Below are 20,929 nucleotides of genomic sequence, written 5' to 3'. Positions count from 1 at the left end.
CCCCCCCCCCACTTGACCCCTCCCTTTCCTAGCGTGGGAAAGATGGATTGTTGAAGATGCTTCCAGCTATTTGTAATTATGTCCTCCAGCTTGCTCATTTTTCTGAATTCTAACACATGCCAAGAATGTCACAAATTAAAACCATGTTCTCTCTTACTGCACTAATAGTAGGTGAGAAGACAAGTTGTCATGCTATTTATTACTATTGATAAGAATATAATACAGATACAATGAATATTATATCTACATTATTCTGAGGCAGAATAGTCTGTGTGTGTGTGTGTGTGTGTGTGTGCGTGTGCGGTGTATTCTTGAAGGAAATGTACAAATAGACAGCACAATATTATTCATTTCATAAAAAAGCGAAATGCTCGGGGTACAGTCATTTCACTGAATACACATCCGCTCTACACAGGTAGTACAGAGTCTAATGACATGACCCCACCCTTCGGCATACCATATATGGATTGGGCCCACATTCCCAAAGGCGGAGCTCATGACGCCACCTGTTTCCAATGGGACTTTCGGCTGTAACAACGGCAGTAGACGGTAGTGCTCACAGAAGTTCGGCGATATTACGAGATCCGCACACAGAGTAATTCCCGTCAAAGTTAAAGAAATGGATTTCCGTCGTATTCGTTGTTGTTCTTTGTTTTTGTATGTATTTATTAACCATGTGTTTATTACTCTTCAATCGAAAGAACGTAAGTACAATATTTTTTGTCTTAAAATGGGTTTGTAAAGAGCTAACAAAAAAGAGCTTTGCTTTGTGGCTCCACATGGTTGTGAGATTTGATGAGTTGGGGGATTGGGCTGTGACATGGCGTTCTTGTAATATTATTGTATATGTTTTGTAAATTACAGTGCTAATACAGTGTTAACTTTAAGCTTTTCTCCTCCAATATTTTGTCTTTCCATTTCAGTGCATTGTTATTCCTATGATAACTTGTCAATGTGGGGAAAGACCCCTCTAACAATTCCATAGGCTATTGAAAAATATTTCATGTACTGTTTGTTGAAGATGATGAAGATGATGAAGATGATTTTAAATTGTCTAGAAATTGTATAAGAATGAGCCTTTGTTGAGTTAAAGAAAAGAAAGCCAGTAAATTGTACACAGCAAAATCAGAAGTGTGAAAGTAACTCGCTGTAGTGTTGATTTTAACACTTTTGCAGTGTGTATATGCATCCACTTTCAACAAAGTTATTTTCACACTTTCAAAGTGTTACAATTTTAACATTTAGACTGTGTTTCTGTAACCCTATACAGAGTAGAAAATTAAGACTGGCTGTATGAAATTCACTATGCACTGGAGTGAAATATTAAGGATTTCACTATACACTGGAGTGAACTAATTAGTATTTCACTCTACTCTGGAGTGCAATATAATGAAATGGTCTATTGAGTAAAGACACATTTGTTGAGTTACCACCCATGACTGTATTTGTTAGTGACAAAGACATGGTTGTTATTTTAAAAGGCCTATGGTTTTCACCAAATTATTTCCTAGGTAAATGCTATCATTAAAATTAAACTCTGACAATATACATGACACATATCATATGACCTTACTTTAATGGCCTAGTTTTATCCTAACTCAGTGGTGTTAGGAAACTCCTGGTTTACAGGCCATATCAGCCTGCAAGTCACATTATGCTGGCTTGCAAAGTGATGTGTAATTCCTGTTGGAATCCAGACATAATTAGGATATTCAATAGTGTAATTTTTATTCACCCGCATTCAGAATGACTGTCAGGATAATGGAAATTGATAAAGGAGACTACCTAAACCATTTAAACTGGAACAACCATATCAGTAACGAGTGCAATAAATCAAACTAACTGATATATTTGCCTTTGTGTTGCATAACATTAATAAGTCAATCAATGTACATGCAAAAACACAGACATTAAAAACAATCCTAAAAAATCTACTCGCAGTAGAGCATGCTGGGAAATGATAATGATGGGCGTGGTTTTGATGGGACTGTTTTACTCTCCACAGTGTAAGACAATAACTCTGGTTATTAACACCGACACTGGGATTATTTTTACACCACTGAGTGTTAATTTCACTCTTACAGAGTCAATTTAACTATTTAATCAACACTAGAAATGTAACAATAAAAAAATCAACACTGGCTAATTTACTGTGTGGACTAACTTGGACTACGACAACTCTCTAGAGACCGCAGGAGCGGTAGAGATACTCTTAATGATCGGCTATGAAAAGCCAACTGACATTTACTCCTGATTATTATTTGACCATGCTGGTCATTTATGAACATTTGAACATCTTGGCCATGTTCTGTTATAATCTCCACCCGGCACAGCTAGAAGAGGACTGGCCACCCCTCATAGCCTGGTTCCTCTCTAGGTTTCTTCCTAGGTTTTGGCCTTTCTAGGGAGTTTTTCCTAGCCACCGTGCTTCTACACCTGCATTGCTTGCTGTTTGGGGTTTTAGGCTGGGTTTCTGTACAGCACTTCGAGATATTAGCTGATGTACGAAGGGCTATATAAAATAAACTTGATTTGATTTGATACTTCAAACATACAGTAATGATAATTTTCAGTATTCTTCATTTATAAAACTAGGTAATATTGGTATTTGATCATGTTTCAAGGAAGGAATATTACTCCGCAGGGTTATAACTTATAAGAAGCTTTTAGTTTCAATATTGGAGTAGACAGGGTCTTGTACTGAAGAAAGAGGGGATAGGAGTGTAGGCTGTGTCGGACTTGCGTTGGTTCTTAGGGATGATCCCAACTATTTTCACTCCCTTTATCATGCTTTTTAACTTCCCACGCTTTTCTCAGCTTTCTTCATCCAAACATATAGTAATTAATAGTTGACGGTTTATTTAATCAGGTTTGTCATGCCAGGGCATGTCCTCTTCAAAGCAGTGGCTGGCATGATATTGGGCCTATTTGGGGAATCTAGTTCTGGGTATTTCTACTGTAATAATTGTTGGCTCAGAGAAACAAAGTAACTTTGATAATCCAGTTGTAGAGTAGTAAAACTTGTCCATTGCTAATTACATTGTTAACTACACATGTTCAATTGCTTATAAACACCTTTTGTCCTCATATGAATTAAGAATGTTTTCTAATATTGCTGTCTATTTGTCTTTCTGTAGAGGTGCTGCTGGATATGAAAGCTTCTGGGGGAGAGTTGGGCTGGTTGCCCTGGCCACATGAAGAAGGGGTGAGTAGTTATATCTTAGGAATTATAAGGATTTCCTTAGTCTAACCAGATGGTCGATTAGGCCTCAAAAAATTATATTGATTGTAAGATGTATTTCCCCTACTAGTACACAATGGTGGTAAACATAGGATAGATGTCACACAATGTTGATTCCAAGCCACATTTTAAGTAGCATGTTTTAAAAGGGTCATAAGTTCTGCTCTCCAGAGGAGTAGAATGCGAGCTATTTTCTCCACTCTCATTCCTTCAGAATAGTTTTCTGGGAAAGATGGAATGAGTGGCAGCTCGCAAAGTTAGCCTTTACTGGTTTTAAAGCAACCCTTTAATAATACAACTATGAATGTCATATAAATTTCAGGGTAAGAGCTGCATCTGAATTCACAGGACAGAAGACACTTTTCTTGCATAGAGCCAACAGGTTGTTATAATTCCTACAGTATTCCAGGTTCCTGTCAGTCAGTGTGGAACATAAGACGAGGGGAATGAGAAAGGACGGGAGATGGGTTGTGTGGGAGAAAGGCATCCCTCTATCTATAGTTGTGTGGTTGACTGTCTAAAAAAAGCAACAGGACGTGGTCAGTGGCAGTGTGCTGACTGCTTTTCTTTTGTGACCATGAGGTTTACAGACCATCCAATGCATTCTATTGGATTTCCCCCTATTTTATGATGTTTTACCCATTCTCACCAAACTTCCTCAAACTTTTGAAGCACATTTCAATTTGACTTGGGAGTGGAAGTTTTAAGAATGCACATTGTCCTTGTCTTTGATCTATATCTATCTTCTCTTCCTTCGCACACACTAAGTTTCTCTCTTACTGCTGTCGCAAGTCCACGAAACAGACTTGGAATAAAGCCCTCACTGTGCATGGTCCAATGAAATATGCCTTTATGGCAGTCATCTGAGGTGTTAAAATAATTCAGGATGCCTATTCATTTAAAGCCCTGTGCTTAATTAATGGATGCCTTTAAATACTGCTACCAGGCAAGCGTTTCCTTATTTTCTCTCTCTTAAAACAGACTTAATTGTAGCCAATATCGCTGCCATGTCTTTTCCATGAGCCTATAAAAAAAACAGTTTAACTGCCTTAATGCTTGGTATTCCACAAGAGTTTTGGTTTTAGTGTTATGTCTGTCTCACACAGGCACTCACATCTGTTTGTGGAAGCCACACACGTAGTTCAGCACGGCACAAGTCCAGATCAAATCCTTCCCTGGCATGTGGAAAAAAGTAGCAGGAAATTAAGCTTGAGCATTTTATGGGCTTCTCAGCAGGCAAACAGTTGTTTCATGAATAAAACAGCAAACTGACCCTTGACGAGAACAAAACCCCCTTAACGTTATTCTCATTCTCTTAAACCCTCTCCCTCATTCCCTCACTTTTTTGCTGCTTTTGTAACAGTGACCCTTGTCCTGTACTTTGTGTTAAACTTAACCTCTGTTCTCTCTCTGTTTCAGTGGGAGATAGTTCAGACAGTGGTGAATGGCTCCCTCCTGTACACCTACAGTGTGTGTAACATCGACGCGGGTGAACAGGACAACTGGCTCCGGACCACCTTCATCCAGCGGCGCCCAGGGACCACCCGCGTCTCTGTGGAGCTGCGCTTCGTCATGCGGGACTGCAACACCTTCGACGGTGCCTCGCTCGCCTGCAAAGAGACCTTCAACCTGCACATGTCCGAGGCTGATGCTGACGTGGGTACCATCTTCCGTAAGGGCCAGTTCCGCAAAGTGGCCACCATTGCGCCGGACGAAATCACGCGAGGCCGCGGTGCGCTGAAGGTCAACGTGGAGACACGGGCGGTGGCCCCTCTATCCAGGAAGGGTTTCTACCTGGCCTTCCAGGACACGGGAGCGTGTGTGGCACTGCTCTCTGTGAGGGTGTACTACAAGACGTGTCCGTCCACTGTGCAGAGCCTGGCCGCCTTCCCAGAGACGGTGGCGGACGCCCTGAGGGAGGTGGAGGGAACATGTGTTGGGAACGCCGTGAGCCAGGCCACCCCACGCATCTACTGCACAGCTGAGGGAGAGTGGGTGGTGCCCGTGGGACAGTGCCAATGTCGCGCAGGCTACGAAGCTGTCGGAGACTCCTGCCAAGGTAAGACTACAGCCAGGCTTCACATATTGCATCTCTGTACAAACCCCGACCCTCTGCCTGTTGTAGTGTTGGCCTAAAGCGGGCTCTGTTGTATTGGGCGTTAGTTTTAAACAGTAGCTGTATTTATAGAAGCACAGGGTCTAACCACCACCCTGACTGGGTTTGAGAAATGACTGCATGGGAATGTTAATTGTAGTTTCTTCAGTGATTTCAAACACCTCACAAACAAAAACAGTGAATTTTTCTGGATTCATAGGAATGAATTTAGGGATAGCAGGGGAAGGTGTTTGGACATGTTTTTGTTTGTTTTGTTTTGGCTCTATAACAGCAATAACAGAGTTCTAGGGTTGTAACACTAGTTCCAAACATATTATGGGAGAGGAACAGAGAGAGGGACTGTCTGGGAGAATATGGCAGAGATGAAAAAGCATAGAGGAAGTTTTTGAACGTTTTGACTGCGGTTGAGAGGTCTCCGGGTAATCTTACCTGTTGCTGTTGGCCAACATTCTTTCCACTGTGTTTGTCTCATACTTAGGAATGAGGTGGGTGAGGAGGATACGGTTTTATAGACGAGGAAAACTGGACAAGGGAAATCTGACTATAGAGGCTTGAGGCTTAAAAGTGTTAAGTTTAAATAGGAATGTTGTTCTTTAACAATGTGCAAATGCTTATAAACCGTCCAATCTGATTTTTCTTAGGCGAGGGGACTGGTAGAATGAGAGACATTTTTGTATTTTTAAATGTTCTATTTGAGAAAGACACTGAGTACGCCTAAAAAGAACACACTATGGTAATGTATTGAAATTGAAATGGGATGTTTGCTCACATTGTTTGTATGGAAGTTGCCATGTCTTTGGTATTCCGGGGTGTGGTGTGTTAAGCTATCAGGAGGAAACATAGGAGGGAGGGGAGACAGGGAAGGAGAGACAGCGAGGGAGGAACATTACATGATTGTATGCTCAGTGAGCTGTGGGGATTTCTGAAAGGAATTCTTTCACCCTCACGTCACCTCCTGTACTGATTGACTGAGGAGAGCAGTGTGGCTCAAAGTGCCGACTGAAGAGTACCTGAGTGATGTGTCTTCTCCACACAGCTATTTGTGTGCGCCTGTAGCCATGGCTGCGGTGAACCACAGATTACAGGGACTGTGCCGTCACACCCATTTCAGTCAGGAAGGGTATATTGAGTCAGTCTGTGGTTTCTGACAGACAAGAGGCTCCCTTGTTCAACAGCCAGAGATTCTGGTCACCTTGGGAGACAGAACTAGTTAGATTGTATCTCTTTTACTCCCTATTACAGTAGTTTATAGACCAGAGGTATTCATCTCTTACCTTACGAGGTCCGGAGCCTGCTGGTTTTCTGTTCTACCTGATAATTAATTGCACACACCTGGTGTCCCAGGTCTAAATCAGTCCCTGATTAGAGGGGAACAATGACAAAATGCAGTGGAACCGACTTTGAGGTCCAGAGTTGAGATTGAGGGATATAGACCGTCAGTATAGTATATAGGTCAGGTAACCAATTTAGCTCATAGTTTGACATGTTGTTACCTTACGACAGAGAAGAAACACTTTCATTTATCTAAACATTGAGAAAGTAGTCCACCATAGCTCCAAGCCTGAGAAAGAGTACTTCAAAGGGGCTGATAGTTCCAGGCGAAGGGGGAAGGCCAAGCTCAGGAATGTTCCAGGTCCAGAATTCCCCACCTGAAGCGGAAATTGTCAGGGAGTCCTGGAGAGGAAAGGGGCATGTTTTAATACCAGGAAAAAGTCAGATTCCAAACCCTGCTGGACAACCTTGTGATCAGGATACAGGAAACATGTTTTTGTCACCTTTGTAAAAAACAAAAGAGAAAGGTTATTGTACAGCAGTTGTCATAACGCCTCAAAGCCTGAAGCCAATACGTCCCAAAAAATGTATTAGGGAGTTTTGGGGGGACACTCAGTTGTCATAATACCTATCGAGACCTAGGCCAATCTTAAAAAAAAAAAATCGAAACTACAAAAGTCCAGAAAATTGCCAAATAAGGTCGACGTGACAAACTTGTTCAGTTAATTATTACACTGATTTATAACACCGAGTTATATCCTGATTCTCTGTGTAGTCAAGCAGAAACACGTTCCTGTCCATGACAATGTATTTATGGGATTTCACCGAAGGCCGTCTGGAGAGGATCCACTGGGAACGAGGAATTAAAGGGGAATGTTGGACCAGGCTGACTCAAATAAGCAGCTTGTCCATGACTCTGTGTGAAGTCGCGTGGGAGGGGAGTTAGTGGTTAGTGGATAGTTGGTGGTCGCATGAGAGGTTGGTTAGTTAGATGTGTGGGACCGCCGGGTGCTTAGTTAGGTGTGGAGTGTAATTTAGTCAAGAGGATTAGTGTGGAGCAACAGGACAGCTTTTAGAAGGATGACAAGCCCTGCTTCACTCCACTCATCCGGTCGTTAACACACGCAACGAGCTCTTTAATCCTTGTTCCCACTCGTTAGAACAATGGGCCGACACAGAGAGCAAAACACATATTCAATTAATAGAAGCCACTGCCACCACCGCTCATTCATCAAGGGCACAGCAGCACATGAAGAGATCGACCAGAACAATGTGAGGCATTATTTCAGTCCAAGGTCCCCACTTTTAGTGAGGCATTATTTGAGTCAGATATTTGAATGTCCTTAGTTTGCAAGAATATATTTTGTTTTTTAAATGACACTTAACACAATGCGTCAATAACAAACAACCACGTTATTACATGCATAACAACACATATCTTTCAAATACTTTTAGTCCGCTGAAGTTTTACCCACTGCGATTTGAACATTCTTGAAAGATTGCTCTCATGCCACTGATATACGGCGCGCACATGCCACCGTTTTAAGGGCTCTAATAATTAAACGCAATTTATTTATGGCACCACTCAATCCAAACACCGTCACAATAGATGAATAGGGGTGGGGATGCGTTGATACGTGACAGGAGTCCTGCTGCTCCTTTTTCAGATGAAATAGGCTGGCCTCCTTTTCTTATGCGTAAGGGGCCCTATACACCCCCACACTCCCCGGGTGACTCCCCAGAGAGAACTCCTGTTGGTACTTTAGACTTTAACCCATCCCCCATACATCCATCTATTCATCTCAATCCCCCCTACTCAAACTCAAAACTCGTCCCCATTCTTTTATTGTGGGGCTGGTTGTAACGCAAAGGTCCTTCGGCCATAGTGATTAAGTCACCGGCAGATCCCTCTTGTCCATCACAGGTCACCCTCTTCCCTATAGAGGCTAGATGAAAGACTGATCCCCTGGGGAGACATGTGAATAAAGGGAGAGAGGGGAGATAGCTCAAAGGAACCATTCTTACACGTTCTTAAAGTAAACAGTCGATCCCACAAAAAAAATGTGCGTTTAGGCTCCAACAACACAGTTGTTCAACAACATCTCCCCTCTAGCAGTTCTTCCTCCAGACTTCCTCTCTCCCCCTGCTCCATCCTGGCATGTTGTCATTTGCCATCAGAGGAAAAGAGGAAGGAAGGAAGCAAAACGTTATACTTGCATTCCTTGCATCCTGGTTTCTGTCCAATACACACACATTAACCCCCACAAGTTCTGGAATGGAAGGTCAATTTTTTCTCTATATTCTACAGGTCAATTGAAAATCGCCAGCAGTAACCATGTTGCTAGAGCTCCTCAAACAATAACCACATCTGCATTCACAGTGCTAATCAAAGGGCTAACCAGACCCTTCTTTTACGTTGCTGCTACTCTCTGTTTATAATCTATGCATAGTCACTTTAATTCTACCTACATGTACATATGACCTAATTTACCTTCGACTAACCGGTGCCCCCGCACATTGACTCTGTACCGGTACCCCCTGTATATAGCTTCACTTGTTATTTTACTGCTGCTGTTTAATTATTTGTTACTTTTATTTTCTATTTTTTTTTACTTATCTATTTGTTACTTAACACTTATTTAAAAAAAAAAATCTTAACTTCTTAAAGCATTGTTGGTTACGGGCCTGCAGGTAAGCATTTCACTGTAAGGTCTACACCTGTTTTATTCGGCGCATGTGACAAATACAATTTTATTTTATTTTATAGTTCAAAAGGGATGGGAAAGACAGAGTGATTATCTGCTGTGTTTAGTGTTTCCATGACATCCAGTTGACAGTGTGACTTGAGGATGGAACTTGAGGTGAAAAGGACAAGTGGAAGCAAATCGTCAGGAAAATCCTATTCCATTCTGTTTAAATACAAAGGTCCGGTTACAGTTTAACCACAGCCTGAGTTTCCTTCCAAGCCCCAGGGCACTGACAGAGATACCGTGTTATTGTATTGTAACTGAATCACTCTCGCCCCATTGTGTCTATACATATAATACTAGGACTAATAGTCACCCTCCTTTCTCTTTCAGCGTGTACGCCAGGCTCCTTTAAAGCGTCCTTGTTCAGTGAATCCTGTGAGGTTTGTCCGGAGAATACTGAGCCATCTACAGCCGGCGCCCCCCTGTGTCCATGTATGGAGGGATTCTACCGCTCCCCATCAGACCCTCTTACGTCAGCCTGCTCTGGTAAGAACCATGGCCAGGTAGTTGGCTACAGCGAGGCGTATCACTAACAAAGGGTTTAGCCACTTCTACGGCCTTTCCTTCAGTTATTCTGTGGCCGACCAATGGTTTACCTCATACCCTCATACAATACATTGTCTTTATATCATCGTCATGGTGACAGAGGAATCATCAGTATTGTTCATTGGATGTATTATCATGTCGGAATGTCTCGTAATAACTCTGTCTACTCTTTGCCTCCTCCTCCTTTAGCCCCGCCCAGCGCCCCTCGTGACCTGGCCTCCACCACTCTGTCAGCGGACGGCAGGCTGCAGCTGTCCTGGAGCCCGCCGCTGGTGACAGGAGGCCGCCGGGACATCTGCTACAGCGTGGTGTGCGAGCGCTGCGCCGGGGCCCTGTGTGTGCCCTGTGGGGAGAAGGTCCGCTTTCAGCCCGGCCACACGGACCTCCAGGACACCGTGGTGACTGTCGGCGAGCTGGAGCCCCACCTCAACTACACGTTCACTGTAGAGGCCCGCAGCGGAGTGTCTCAGTACAGCAGCCAGAGACCCAGCAGCATCATCACCACCTCTCTGCACTTCACTGATCCCCCCAAGGTGACGTCCATCCGTCTGGACGAGCAGAGCCCCACCAGCCTGTCTCTGTCCTGGGCTCTGTCCCGCCGAGCACCATCCCACGTCAACCACCGCTACGAACTCATGTACCGCAGGAAGGTAAGCCAGACAAAGACACGCTCTTTCTCTCTCTCTCTCTCTCTCTCTCTCTCTCTCTCTCTCTCTCTCTCTCTCTCTCTCTCTCTCTCTCTCTCTCTCTCTCTCTCTCTCTCTCTCTGTCTTCTATCTCTCCATGTCAGTCCCACATGAAGTGAAACACAGCAAGTCTAATAGTATTAGTGCAGCTCTATAGTGAATCCCCTCTCAGTCCTCCTCTCTCTCTCTGTCCCGTGCAGGAGGACGACAGTGAGCGTGATGTCACTACATACACAGTCCTGGTTCTTGAGAAGAGTTCGGTGCAGATCAGTGACCTCTCCCCTGGCACGGCCTACATGTTCAGAGTCCAGGCTCTCAGCCCAGAGGGAAAACCAGGGAGTTACAGCATGGAGCATGAGTTCAAGACCCTGCCCATGGGTAAGTGCCCTAGAAACTGGAGACTGTTCTTTTTCTCCAACGTCCAGACAGGATTTCTTTGCCATTTGAGTGTGTTGTGGTCTAACTGTGTTCTCTTGGGGTTTTCAGCAGAGTCTCAGATCCAGAACAACTCCACGGTGGTCATGGGAGCTGTAGTAGGAGGAGGAATCATGCTGCTGGTTGTTGTAGTCGTTCTACTGCTACACAAACGGTTAGAACACACTACCGCTATCATGTCCCTCGGTCCTAAGATAGTATATGATTATGGGTGGCTCACGGGCCAGAGCTGATTGAGAATGTAATGCCATGCCATCTGTAAGATGGTTTTTACCAGAGTAGCTGTTGAAAACTGTAACCGTAGCTGACTGAGTCTGTGGCTGAAGACGAACTTGCCCTTTCCGCGCCGGCAGCCTGTCTGTGATAAAATGGATGGACATTGTTCAACCCTGAGAGGGGATAGACGAAATGAAAAGCCACGTCGTGGCTCTAGCTAAATTTGTCTAGTCACCACAGGAAGCATGTTGATGGGTCTCTAGGCTATTTAGTTAGGGAGGCCTTGATATGAATGTCTTAGCATTGCCTGTTGTCTGACCAGTCCTAATAGTTACTGTGCTTCCTAACAGGAGACTGAACTTCCGTCACCGACAGCGATCAGAGGACCCCTACTTCTCCAGTACAGGTAAGAACCACAGCAGCCATGAATATGTACCTAGATTAGATTAGAGATGTGTCCTACCGAAGAGATTATCTCCCATCTCCACCGCCTTCACTAATTGTCTTCCACACTTCCTCAAGATCAACTGAAGCCCCTGAAGACCTACGTTGACCCACACATGTACGAGGACCCCAACACGGCTATCCTGAAGTTTGCCAGCGAGATTAATCCCAGTCTTGTCACAAAGCAAAAAGTCATTGGAGCCGGTAAATGTCCAAACAGTTTACAGTAACATTTTGAACAAATCTCTCTGATCCCCTTACCTCAAGGTGAAGGTTGATGTATTAGTATTCATCTCTGTGTGTGTTTCTGTTTCTCAGGTGAGTTCGGCGAGGTGTACCGCGGTCTGATGAAGGCTCCAGGGAGAGGAGAGGTGGCGGTGGCCATCAAGACGTTGAAGCCAGGCTACACCGAGAAGCAGAGGCAGGACTTCCTAAGTGAAGCCAGCATCATGGGCCAGTTCTCCCACCAGAACATCATTCGCCTGGAGGGAGTCGTCACCAAGTGTGAGTCCCTGCTCTCAGACACTGGTGGTGTCTCAAATGGCACCCTATGCCCTATATAGTGCACTACTTTTGACTAGACCCCTATGGGAACTAAAGGGAATAGGGTATCATTTGGGACATGGCCACTGATTGATCCTCTACTGATTCACTGAATAGTTATTTGTGAGTTATTGTCCTTATCTAGCAGAGTCCCATATCTCCCATCTCCTATCCACTCCTATCCATGTGCCTCTTTCATTGACATGAAGAACTAAAATTTGCCCCTTTTTATTTATTTATTCAAGCAGTCAAGCTTGCCATGATTGTGACGGAATACATGGAGAATGGAGCACTTGACAACTATCTAAAGGACCATGATGGGGAGATTTCATCGTACCAGCTGGTGGGCATGCTGCGTGGCATCGCGGCAGGCATGAAGTACCTCTCTGACATGAGCTACGTGCACCGAGACCTAGCTGCCCGCAACGTTCTGGTCAACAGCAACCTGGAGTGCAAAGTGTCTGATTTCGGCCTGTCCCGCGTGCTGGAAGACGATCCTGAGGGCACCTACACCACCAGCGTGAGTCAAGCCTCCATAGTACTGATGTTAATGTATGGGAACAGAGTGGGGGTATCACAATCTACCATGTGCTTTGCAATTTGTAGCCTAGTTATGTATTTACATATTATTGGGAACAACGGATGAGTAATGCCATCAGTGAGCCTCCTGAAACCTTTACGTTAGTAATAGCTAGTGAAAACATTCCTTTCAGTCTCATTCTTATGATTAGTTCTTGTTGCTGTTCCTTCAGGGAGGGAAGATCCCCATCCGCTGGACCGCCCCTGAGGCCATCGCCTACAGGAAGTTCACCTCGGCCAGCGACGTATGGAGCTTCGGCATCGTCATGTGGGAAGTCATGGCCTTCGGAGAACGACCCTACTGGGACATGAGTAACCATGAGGTAGGTCCTACGCTTAGTCTGTCACGTCTTAGGGAAATGACAGGGTGCTGTAGGTTTGGTTAAACACAAGGCCTCTGATGCATCACCTCTGGGTATTTATTCTGGGTGGATAGTGTTTAAGACAACCCACTCAAGGCCACTAAGTCAAAATAGTTCCCACAGTCCCTCTTCACATAAAACTGTTAGTGTCCTCACAATATACCCTGTTGAAGACAGCTTGTCTGTCGAAACGTTGGACTTAAAATTGTTTTGCATCTGAGCTCCTAGAGTGTGCAGCTCTCATTTTTTTTTTTTAAGTGTCCACACATGAACACAAAACATGTTCTTAGAGTCTGTTGGCCTCGGCCTGGCCTAAGACAACAGTGGGCTATAAACACAAGCTCTGTGAGAACACGGTCTAAACCCCGCTTCCTCCACTCCTCAGGTGATGAAGGCAATTAACGAGGCCTTCCGGCTGCCTGCGCCCATGGACTGTCCATCCACCGTTTACCAGCTAATGCTGCAGTGTTGGCTCCAGGATCGCTCCAAACGACCCCGGTTCCCTGACATCGTTAACATCCTGGACAAACTGCTCCGGAGCCCAGAGTCTCTGAAAACCATCGCTGACTTTGATCCCCGGTAAGATGCCAATGAATGAAGCTGATCTCCCCTGGACTTGACAGTTTATCTTGTTCAAATCACATACTGTAAATATAACACTTACTAACCAATATATTTCCCTGTTCTTGCCACACAGTGTGTCCATCCGCCTGCCCAGCACCAGTGGCTGTGACGGCTCCCCCTTCAGGTCTGTGCCGGAATGGCTGGAGTCCATCAAGATGAGCCAGTACACTGAGAGCTTTGCCTGCGCTGGAATCACAACCATGGAGCAGGTGCTGGCCATGAAGCATGAGTAAGTACTACACACATGTTCAGTGACCACATGGCACAGATGCATCATCCTCACCACATTGCAGGGCTTAGTTGGCACCCTGCCACATTTGAACATACAGTAAAAGTATTCAGATCTTTGTTAAGCATTTGTTGTCCGGTATGCCACACGATCAGTGATGGAATGCGACACTCTCATTCACTGAATGCTGCACTCACCCCCCCCCCCCCCCCCCTCCCGGCCCCCGCCCATCTCATTACCCCCATACCATTCCTCACTGCCCCACCCTCAACAGCATCATTGTACTCGGCTCCAACGGAATATGACTTTCCATATTTTGCTGTGTCATGTTCAAGTAGGAAGTTGCAAAGGCAATCATATTTGATACTTTCCCTAACAGCTCCTCTCTCTATCTGCCTTCTCTCGCAGCGACATCAGGAACATTGGCGTGAGGTTACCAGGTCACATGAAGAGAATCGCCTACAGCATTCTTGGACTTAAAGACCAGACCAGCTCACTTAGTGCTTGCAGTACAGTGTTTGCCGTGTGAAAACCCCCAAACTGAGATTCCCCAGAATAGGACTGCACTGAACATCTCATTTCACTGTCACACTTAATGGGGAAATGGAGCAAGTTGGGTTGAACATGGTTGTACTAATGTCAGAACTACGCTGCTTTAGACTGATCAGCGGCATGATTGAAGAGGACCCTGCCAGCCAGCCAATCAGAAAAGACAGACATGTAAAACGTTGAAGTACCACATGACAAGAGACACTGAGAGATGTGGTTACAGAAAAAGTCATGTATAAAGAACTTTTTATATTATCAAGTGTCGAAATACTGTATAATGGCAGATAGGAAACTATAGCCTTTGAAATAGCTGTGTGAGACCTGAGAAGAGGAAGGATGGCCCCACTTTGTATTTCTCTCTTAACTCGAAGTCTGAAAAACAAGAGACATTCAAGCTAAGACATTCCAGGACCAGGTCTCCCTCCTCAAGCACTCACCTATTCCACCAGTGACTTCTGGACTCTTATTAGTTTTATAAAGATTTGAGGCTTTGAAATAACAGATGGATATATGAGAATGCCTGTCTACTCAAATGACAGGTTTATTGGTCTTTGGGAATATTTCCGCTCAGGGCAAGAGATCAGATACTTTTAATCTTTCCGTTTGATTTTGAAGGTTCCATTCTGGCTGCAATCCACCTCATATACGTTTCTCCTACATTTTGACATTTTATTTTTCTTTAGTTTACAGTTTGCCTCCATCTAGTCTTATAGTGGTTCTTCCATTATTATTTAATATTTATTGTATTTTATATTTATTATATTTGTTTAATTAAAAAGACACTGATCTGGCACATGTTTGTAAATATGTATTTTTCAGTCCAATAAAATCAGTGTTGCCTTGTGACTGAATCACTTGTCTGAATTGAATCAACTAGCAGAAAATACACGTTGGTACATAAAACACATTAAAAAGAGGCAAGAATGTTTGATTGAAATAGATCAATTGAAATGGAGTTTTCCTTGACACCCACCCTCCAAATCAAAGTTCATTGGTTGTGTACACAGTTTACCAGATGTTATAGCAGGTGCAGTGCAATGCTTGTTTTACTAGCTCCTAACAGTGCAGTAAAACGTCAAGCAAGTACACAAATAATCCAGAACTAAAATCAAGAAATGTCAGAATGAATCCAATTCACAACCCAAATAACACAGTTCGCTAATACAGTTGTCGAAGAAGAGTCCGCTTCGATGTCAATTGGTGACTGTACCATGGTAGTCTGAAATGTCACATCTCTACTCCACTGTACTTCATCAAATATGCATCGTCAGTTACTGAGCCCCTGCTAAATTCCCTCACCCTGTATCTGGGGCTTCACGCTCATTCCTCTTCAATGAACAATTCACTCATCATTTTGAGTTGGACAGCAATTACAGAATGCTTCTAAATGTAATGTTGAGAATGAACACATAGTGTGTTTATCTATTGGAACGTTTCATATCCACCGTGTTATTTTGCATGAATCTATATGCTATCTCAAGCCTTTATTAATGTCCAACTGTATGGGCTAATTGATTATTATTATGATTATGTACTTCTTCAAAAGAATATGCAGTTTTGTGCTCTGGACAGATCTAAATGGTAAATGAAGATAGATGAATAGAGGAGATAGAGGTGTAGGAAACGACAGCCACTGGCCCCCAGCTCTCATTCTCTCTCCTATGATACATATTGCACATGGTTATCCAGGCAGCAAAACATTCACCCACCCTGCCTCACACACACCAACAAAAACGGACTCCATCTCACACACAGTATAAAAGAGAGTACGCGAGGACAAAAGGTAGGGCTGTAGTGGACAGTGAAGTCTCCTCACAGTAATGCATTGGACGGATTAATACAGTGGAAAACGACTGAACATTTGCCATTTCCACCATCTACCTCCTCACTTCAACTGCACTCAAAATCCTGCATGGAGAGAACTAAAGGTAACGTCACACAATATTTAGGATCCTCACACTGTTTCAACAATACCAACAAACTTGCAGGTCCGTTCAGAAGATGTGTTGTTTTATCTGTGTTATGACTAACTTCACAGGAGATATTGATAAGAAATAGAGTGGTTTATGTAATACTACAGTTAATTGTGGTGAGGAGGAAAACTAGCTGCAGTGTGCGTGTGCATCTGGGGGGTAACAGAGGTGTAAATGGCTGTTATTGTCAGGCCACTCTCATCCTACGGGGAAGATCCAGTCGATGGGAGACATGTACCTGTTCACAGTCGATGTGAGTGAGTACTCTCCAGAGGATGTCATCATCACATCGTCAAACAACCTTATAGAAGTCTATGCGGAGAAGGTGAGCTGAAGTTCCGGTACATCAAACACTTTTTGTGTTTAAGTTATTGTTGTTACCAAATGTACATCTATTATTTGTTTGTTGTTGTTGACCTCCCTTACATTCATCCTCTTTCCATGTTCTTGTCTCATCATTTGTTCTCACCAGCTAGCAGAGGATGGCACGGTTAGGAACACTTTTGCCCACAAGTGCCAGTTGCCGGGGGACGTGGATCCCATGTCTGTGACAACCTCATTGGAAAACAATGGTGACTGTCTGACTCTGACTGTCAAAGCCAGAAGAAATTAGTCTTCCATAGGATGTGGGAGGTGTTGAAAAAGTTTAAACACTAACACACACACACACCAATCCGGTTGCATTAATTCAGATGATTGTATTCAAATAATTAATTACATTTAATTCACATTAAATTCTAACTTGGGGAATGGGGTGGGGCATAATGTCCCTAGGACAACATCTATTCTTGAATGAGGCCCCTGGGAATGGTGCTCTGCAGTGCCTAATTTATTCATTAAGTTGGTATATGTTTGAATGGATTTTAATATAGCCCAATGTTTGTTTATTATTTAATGTTACGTCTGTCAGTCCCTCTAAGACAATTTCCAGAATAAACGAATCAAACACCAGCAATGGAAGTCAATAAAATTTGAAGTTACCGGAAGTTAAGCATTTTATTTTATTATTATTACATTTTTTAAAAGTATTTTTTTGTTGTTGCAGGAAGTAGGTTGTCATCAAAATAAAGGTCCGTGGTGAAACGCTATGTGTATGATCTTTTTTTGTATGATCTTTTGTTATTTTTCAAGGATTACATTTTGAAATGTAATGTTTAAGAAAAGTCTAACTGTATTTTTGTTGTATTGCACAAACAAATTGCACTGTACAGGAAAAACAATCGATTGTGTGTCCATAAAACCAGAGTCAAGTCTACTCACTACTGTCCCTAGAACACAAAACAGATGAGTTTAAACAAAAAGCAAGGTCATAGGAAGTGTTGCTGGACTTTTACTGTGGTCAAACAGCTTAAAATGGGGTGCCTGGACACCATATGGTTCAAATAAAGCACTGTGTCATAGGATGCATTGTCATACCAAAATACCTTTAATGTCAAATACAAATATCTTATTATCTTCCTTCTGGTGGACACTTTGGAAAATATACAACATACTATATGTGTATTCAAAAAGTCAAGAGAAATGCAAGTACATTTGGTTTAAAGAAAGCATAATTTATTCATAACTCTAGAAATCAATAATTTATAGGCGTATAGTTTATTGCATTGGGGGCTATGGAGTTGGTGGAGTATAAAGTGTTGCTGGGTATTTAGACCAGAGTCCCCAATGAAATAACACCATATATAGATTCTACTGACCCTACTGAGTATTCCCAACCCCTACTTTTACATCAGCACATATCATACTTTTTTCTCTATAAGCAACATGTAATTCATATACAGTGTTTTGCATTGAAGGCATTTATTTGACATTGGAAAATGTTTTAAAACCAACATTTCATGCAAGTGTAACATAAATATGAACAAATATGCTAATGTTTAGACAATAATTGTTCATATATTATGAATAAATACAAGTTAATTACATTTTTCTACTACGTGAGGGACTTTTACGTAGGGGAAATTCCGTGACCCGGAAGTACTTAAAAAAAAGAAACGTCTTAATGTTGGTGATGAGATGCTGGGTTGGGTGTCAAGGTAACAACGCTCATTTTTAGTCTCCAGTTCTCTGTTAGCGTTCTCACAATTTAGTCGCACAGCGCTACGGTAACATCAATGTGTGTTAAAATGTAATTAATGAACTTCAAAAGGTGCAGGTGGTCCGGTCGGGTACTCACGCAGGGACTCCTTATCAGTTTGTAGACGTACATAGAGCAGATTATTTATAGATGCCACGCCAGTGCGTAGTCGAACCACAAGATATGGCACAAGTCCTCGATCCTGGGTCGATTGTTGTAGCCGACTGGCACCGAAGTGCAGATAGCAAGGAGTTCTTCAGCAGGATTCTACACAAGAAAAAACGTAGAAACTTTGGTATGTTTCTTGACTTAGTAGCTGCTAAGTTGCCCTGCTTGTATATCACACATAAATCATACCGTACACAGTTAGCCTTATATTGATTCATTAACTTTACATTTGAATACAGCAAATATATTTCAAACAATTTTCCAGGTCTTCTGGAGGCTCTAGTGATGCCCCCTAATGTGTCTGTGGACACTGTTAACTACAAGATCTTCATATCAGGAAAGAGTGGGGTGGGTAAGACTGCTCTTGCTGCACGTCTAGCTGGACTCAATATTCCCAACATGCACTATGAAACTACAGGTAGGCCTAGTGCAGCTGTGAACATTTGGCATAATACCTGGATATTGTGGGTTAAATTAACATGTGCTACAGGACGTTTCTCAAGTAACACAACTGTTCTTGTAGGTATTGAGACCACAGTGGTGTATTGGCCTGTGAAGTTGAGGGAGAGTGGTCGTGTTCTGTTTTTCCGCTTGCAGCTATGGGACTGTGGAGAGAACGCCTTACGCCGATTTGACCACTTGCTTCCGGTATGCTTGAAATATCATAGGCTTCACCTAGCACAGAAAAAAGCATAATAGCATTAAAAAAACGGCACAATGTTTCAAAATGATATAATTCCCTTTTCCTGTGCATCTCAGTCCTGTAAGGAGCAGGTGGATGCCATCCTCTTCCTCTTCTCCTTTACTGACCGAGCGTCCTTCGATGATCTGTCCAATCAGATCGCCAGAGGGTCTGAATCTTGCGACAGAGTTGTGAAATTGGTTGTTGGCACCAAGTATCCTTACATTGTTCCCTTTGTGTGTGTGTGTGTGTGTGTGTGTGTGTGTGTGTGTGTAGTTGACCGTTTTGGGACGACTAATATCCACTACCCAGAATTCTTTGTTCTTGACAGCGACCTCAGATTTGACCTGTTCATGCATACAGACGTGACGGAGAGAGAGGTGACTCGGTTCCAGGAGGTCTGGGGGTTGCCTGTGTTCCGTATGGGGGGTGACGTCAGCAACGTCAGTAACCTGGGTGAGGTAGCCCCCCTACTGAACTGCCTGGCAGAGCACCTGTGGCACCAGGACTGTGTGGCTACCAGGTCTACCATCCTTCCAGTCGCCACACAGTCAGAGGCTGCTACTGTGGTACATGTATGAAATCCAATAGGTTGAGAGACAATTTTTTCATCTCCCACACCACTGCTGTGGTGCACTCAACAGAGATGTCCTGGATTACCTTCTCACATAGGACTGTGGAGAAACAGAACCTGCATCTGAGTTTATTGGGTCTTTGAACATGTTCAACTTTGTGAGGACAAGCATTCATCCAGGCCTGGAAAATGAAACTTGAGGAAAATGGTGAATCGCAATGTTGGGTTTTTCCTTTTTAGGAACCACTGCCACCTATAGGTTAAACAGGGAGAAGAAGCAGGCTGTGTTTATCAATCTGCATTTACACATTTTTCAAAGTTGGGATCTTGGTAAACAGAAGGGATACAATTAGTAGCCAGTGTTGGGGAGTAGTGAACTACATATAGTTAAATGAGTAATTTAACTACATTTTGCAGTAGCTTGGTGGTATTTGAACTAAATTCAAATCTAGGTAGTGTTTTCAGTAAAGAACTTTTGTTTTTGTCATGTAGCAGTATAGCTAACTACAGGAACTATACGCAACTTTTTTTGCAATAATAAAATATGGGTGAAGTAGGCAAGAATTTCCTTTTTCGGCATTAGACCTGCTTAATTCTCACTTGAAACAGTTTTTGTGTTTTAGCCCAAATTACGCGTTCTGTTAACATCTGACTCCAGAGTGATATGTTCTTGCAATTTGTATTCTGACATTTCAGATATGATTTATAATGTAGTTTGGATGTAGTGAACTACTTTTTCAAAGTAACTTCAGTTAAGTAAACTATTTTTCTAAAGGGTAGCTTTAGTGTAGCTTAACTTCCAGTGTGAAGTAATTTGTAGCTTGGTAAACATTTTCAGAGTAGCTTCCACAACACGTAGTAAC

General features: G+C 43.1%; 2 protein-coding genes across 4 annotated transcripts; both read left to right on the top strand.

Annotated features, from left to right (window-relative positions):
- The first annotated feature begins 553 nt into the window (after nucleotides 1-553).
- LOC120065048 (ephrin type-A receptor 2-like) lies at nucleotides 554-15,438 on the top strand. Of its 3 annotated transcripts, none has more exons than XM_039015715.1 (15): nucleotides 554-704; nucleotides 3,138-3,205; nucleotides 4,661-5,300; nucleotides 9,710-9,865; nucleotides 10,115-10,575; nucleotides 10,812-10,989; nucleotides 11,101-11,200; nucleotides 11,613-11,668; nucleotides 11,785-11,910; nucleotides 12,025-12,210; nucleotides 12,495-12,769; nucleotides 13,002-13,151; nucleotides 13,576-13,769; nucleotides 13,888-14,043; nucleotides 14,452-15,438. In XM_039015715.1, the coding sequence occupies exons 1-15, from the start codon at nucleotides 620-622 to the stop codon at nucleotides 14,570-14,572; spliced, it is 2,952 nt and encodes a 983-aa protein (XP_038871643.1). In that variant the 5' UTR covers nucleotides 554-619; the 3' UTR covers nucleotides 14,573-15,438. The 3 variants fall into 3 exon arrangements, with proteins under 3 accessions (XP_038871643.1, XP_038871642.1, XP_038871641.1); XM_039015714.1 differs by having other exon boundaries at nucleotides 11,098-11,200; nucleotides 12,498-12,769; XM_039015713.1 differs by having other exon boundaries at nucleotides 11,098-11,200.
- Nucleotides 15,439-18,575: 3,137 nt separating this feature from the next.
- cplane2 (ciliogenesis and planar polarity effector 2) lies at nucleotides 18,576-20,670 on the top strand. Its single transcript, XM_039016746.1, has 5 exons — nucleotides 18,576-18,937; nucleotides 19,076-19,228; nucleotides 19,334-19,458; nucleotides 19,570-19,706; nucleotides 19,833-20,670. The coding sequence occupies exons 1-5, from the start codon at nucleotides 18,793-18,795 to the stop codon at nucleotides 20,071-20,073; spliced, it is 801 nt and encodes a 266-aa protein (XP_038872674.1). The 5' UTR covers nucleotides 18,576-18,792; the 3' UTR covers nucleotides 20,074-20,670.
- Nucleotides 20,671-20,929: the final 259 nt, after the last annotated feature.

The sequence above is a fragment of the Salvelinus namaycush genome, chromosome 20 (assembly GCF_016432855.1).
Source record: "Salvelinus namaycush isolate Seneca chromosome 20, SaNama_1.0, whole genome shotgun sequence".
NCBI classification, from domain to species: domain Eukaryota; kingdom Metazoa; phylum Chordata; class Actinopteri; order Salmoniformes; family Salmonidae; genus Salvelinus; species Salvelinus namaycush.
Note: the sequence above shows the minus strand (reverse complement) of the source record. Positions and strands in the feature narration are given on the sequence as shown.

Coding starts and splice junctions, on each gene's coding strand:
- LOC120065048 (XM_039015713.1), top strand. CDS start 620: ATGGATTTCCGTCGTATTCGTTGTTGTTCTTTGTTTTTGTATGTATTT. Junction 9,866..10,114: donor TCTTACGTCAGCCTGCTCTG/GTAAGAACCATG, acceptor CTCCTCCTTTAG/CCCCGCCCAGCGCCCCTCGT. Junction 12,770..13,001: donor AGGGCACCTACACCACCAGC/GTGAGTCAAGCC, acceptor CTGTTCCTTCAG/GGAGGGAAGATCCCCATCCG.
- cplane2 (XM_039016746.1), top strand. CDS start 18,793: ATGCCACGCCAGTGCGTAGTCGAACCACAAGATATGGCACAAGTCCTC. Junction 18,938..19,075: donor GAAAAAACGTAGAAACTTTG/GTATGTTTCTTG, acceptor ACAATTTTCCAG/GTCTTCTGGAGGCTCTAGTG. Junction 19,459..19,569: donor GATTTGACCACTTGCTTCCG/GTATGCTTGAAA, acceptor TGTGCATCTCAG/TCCTGTAAGGAGCAGGTGGA.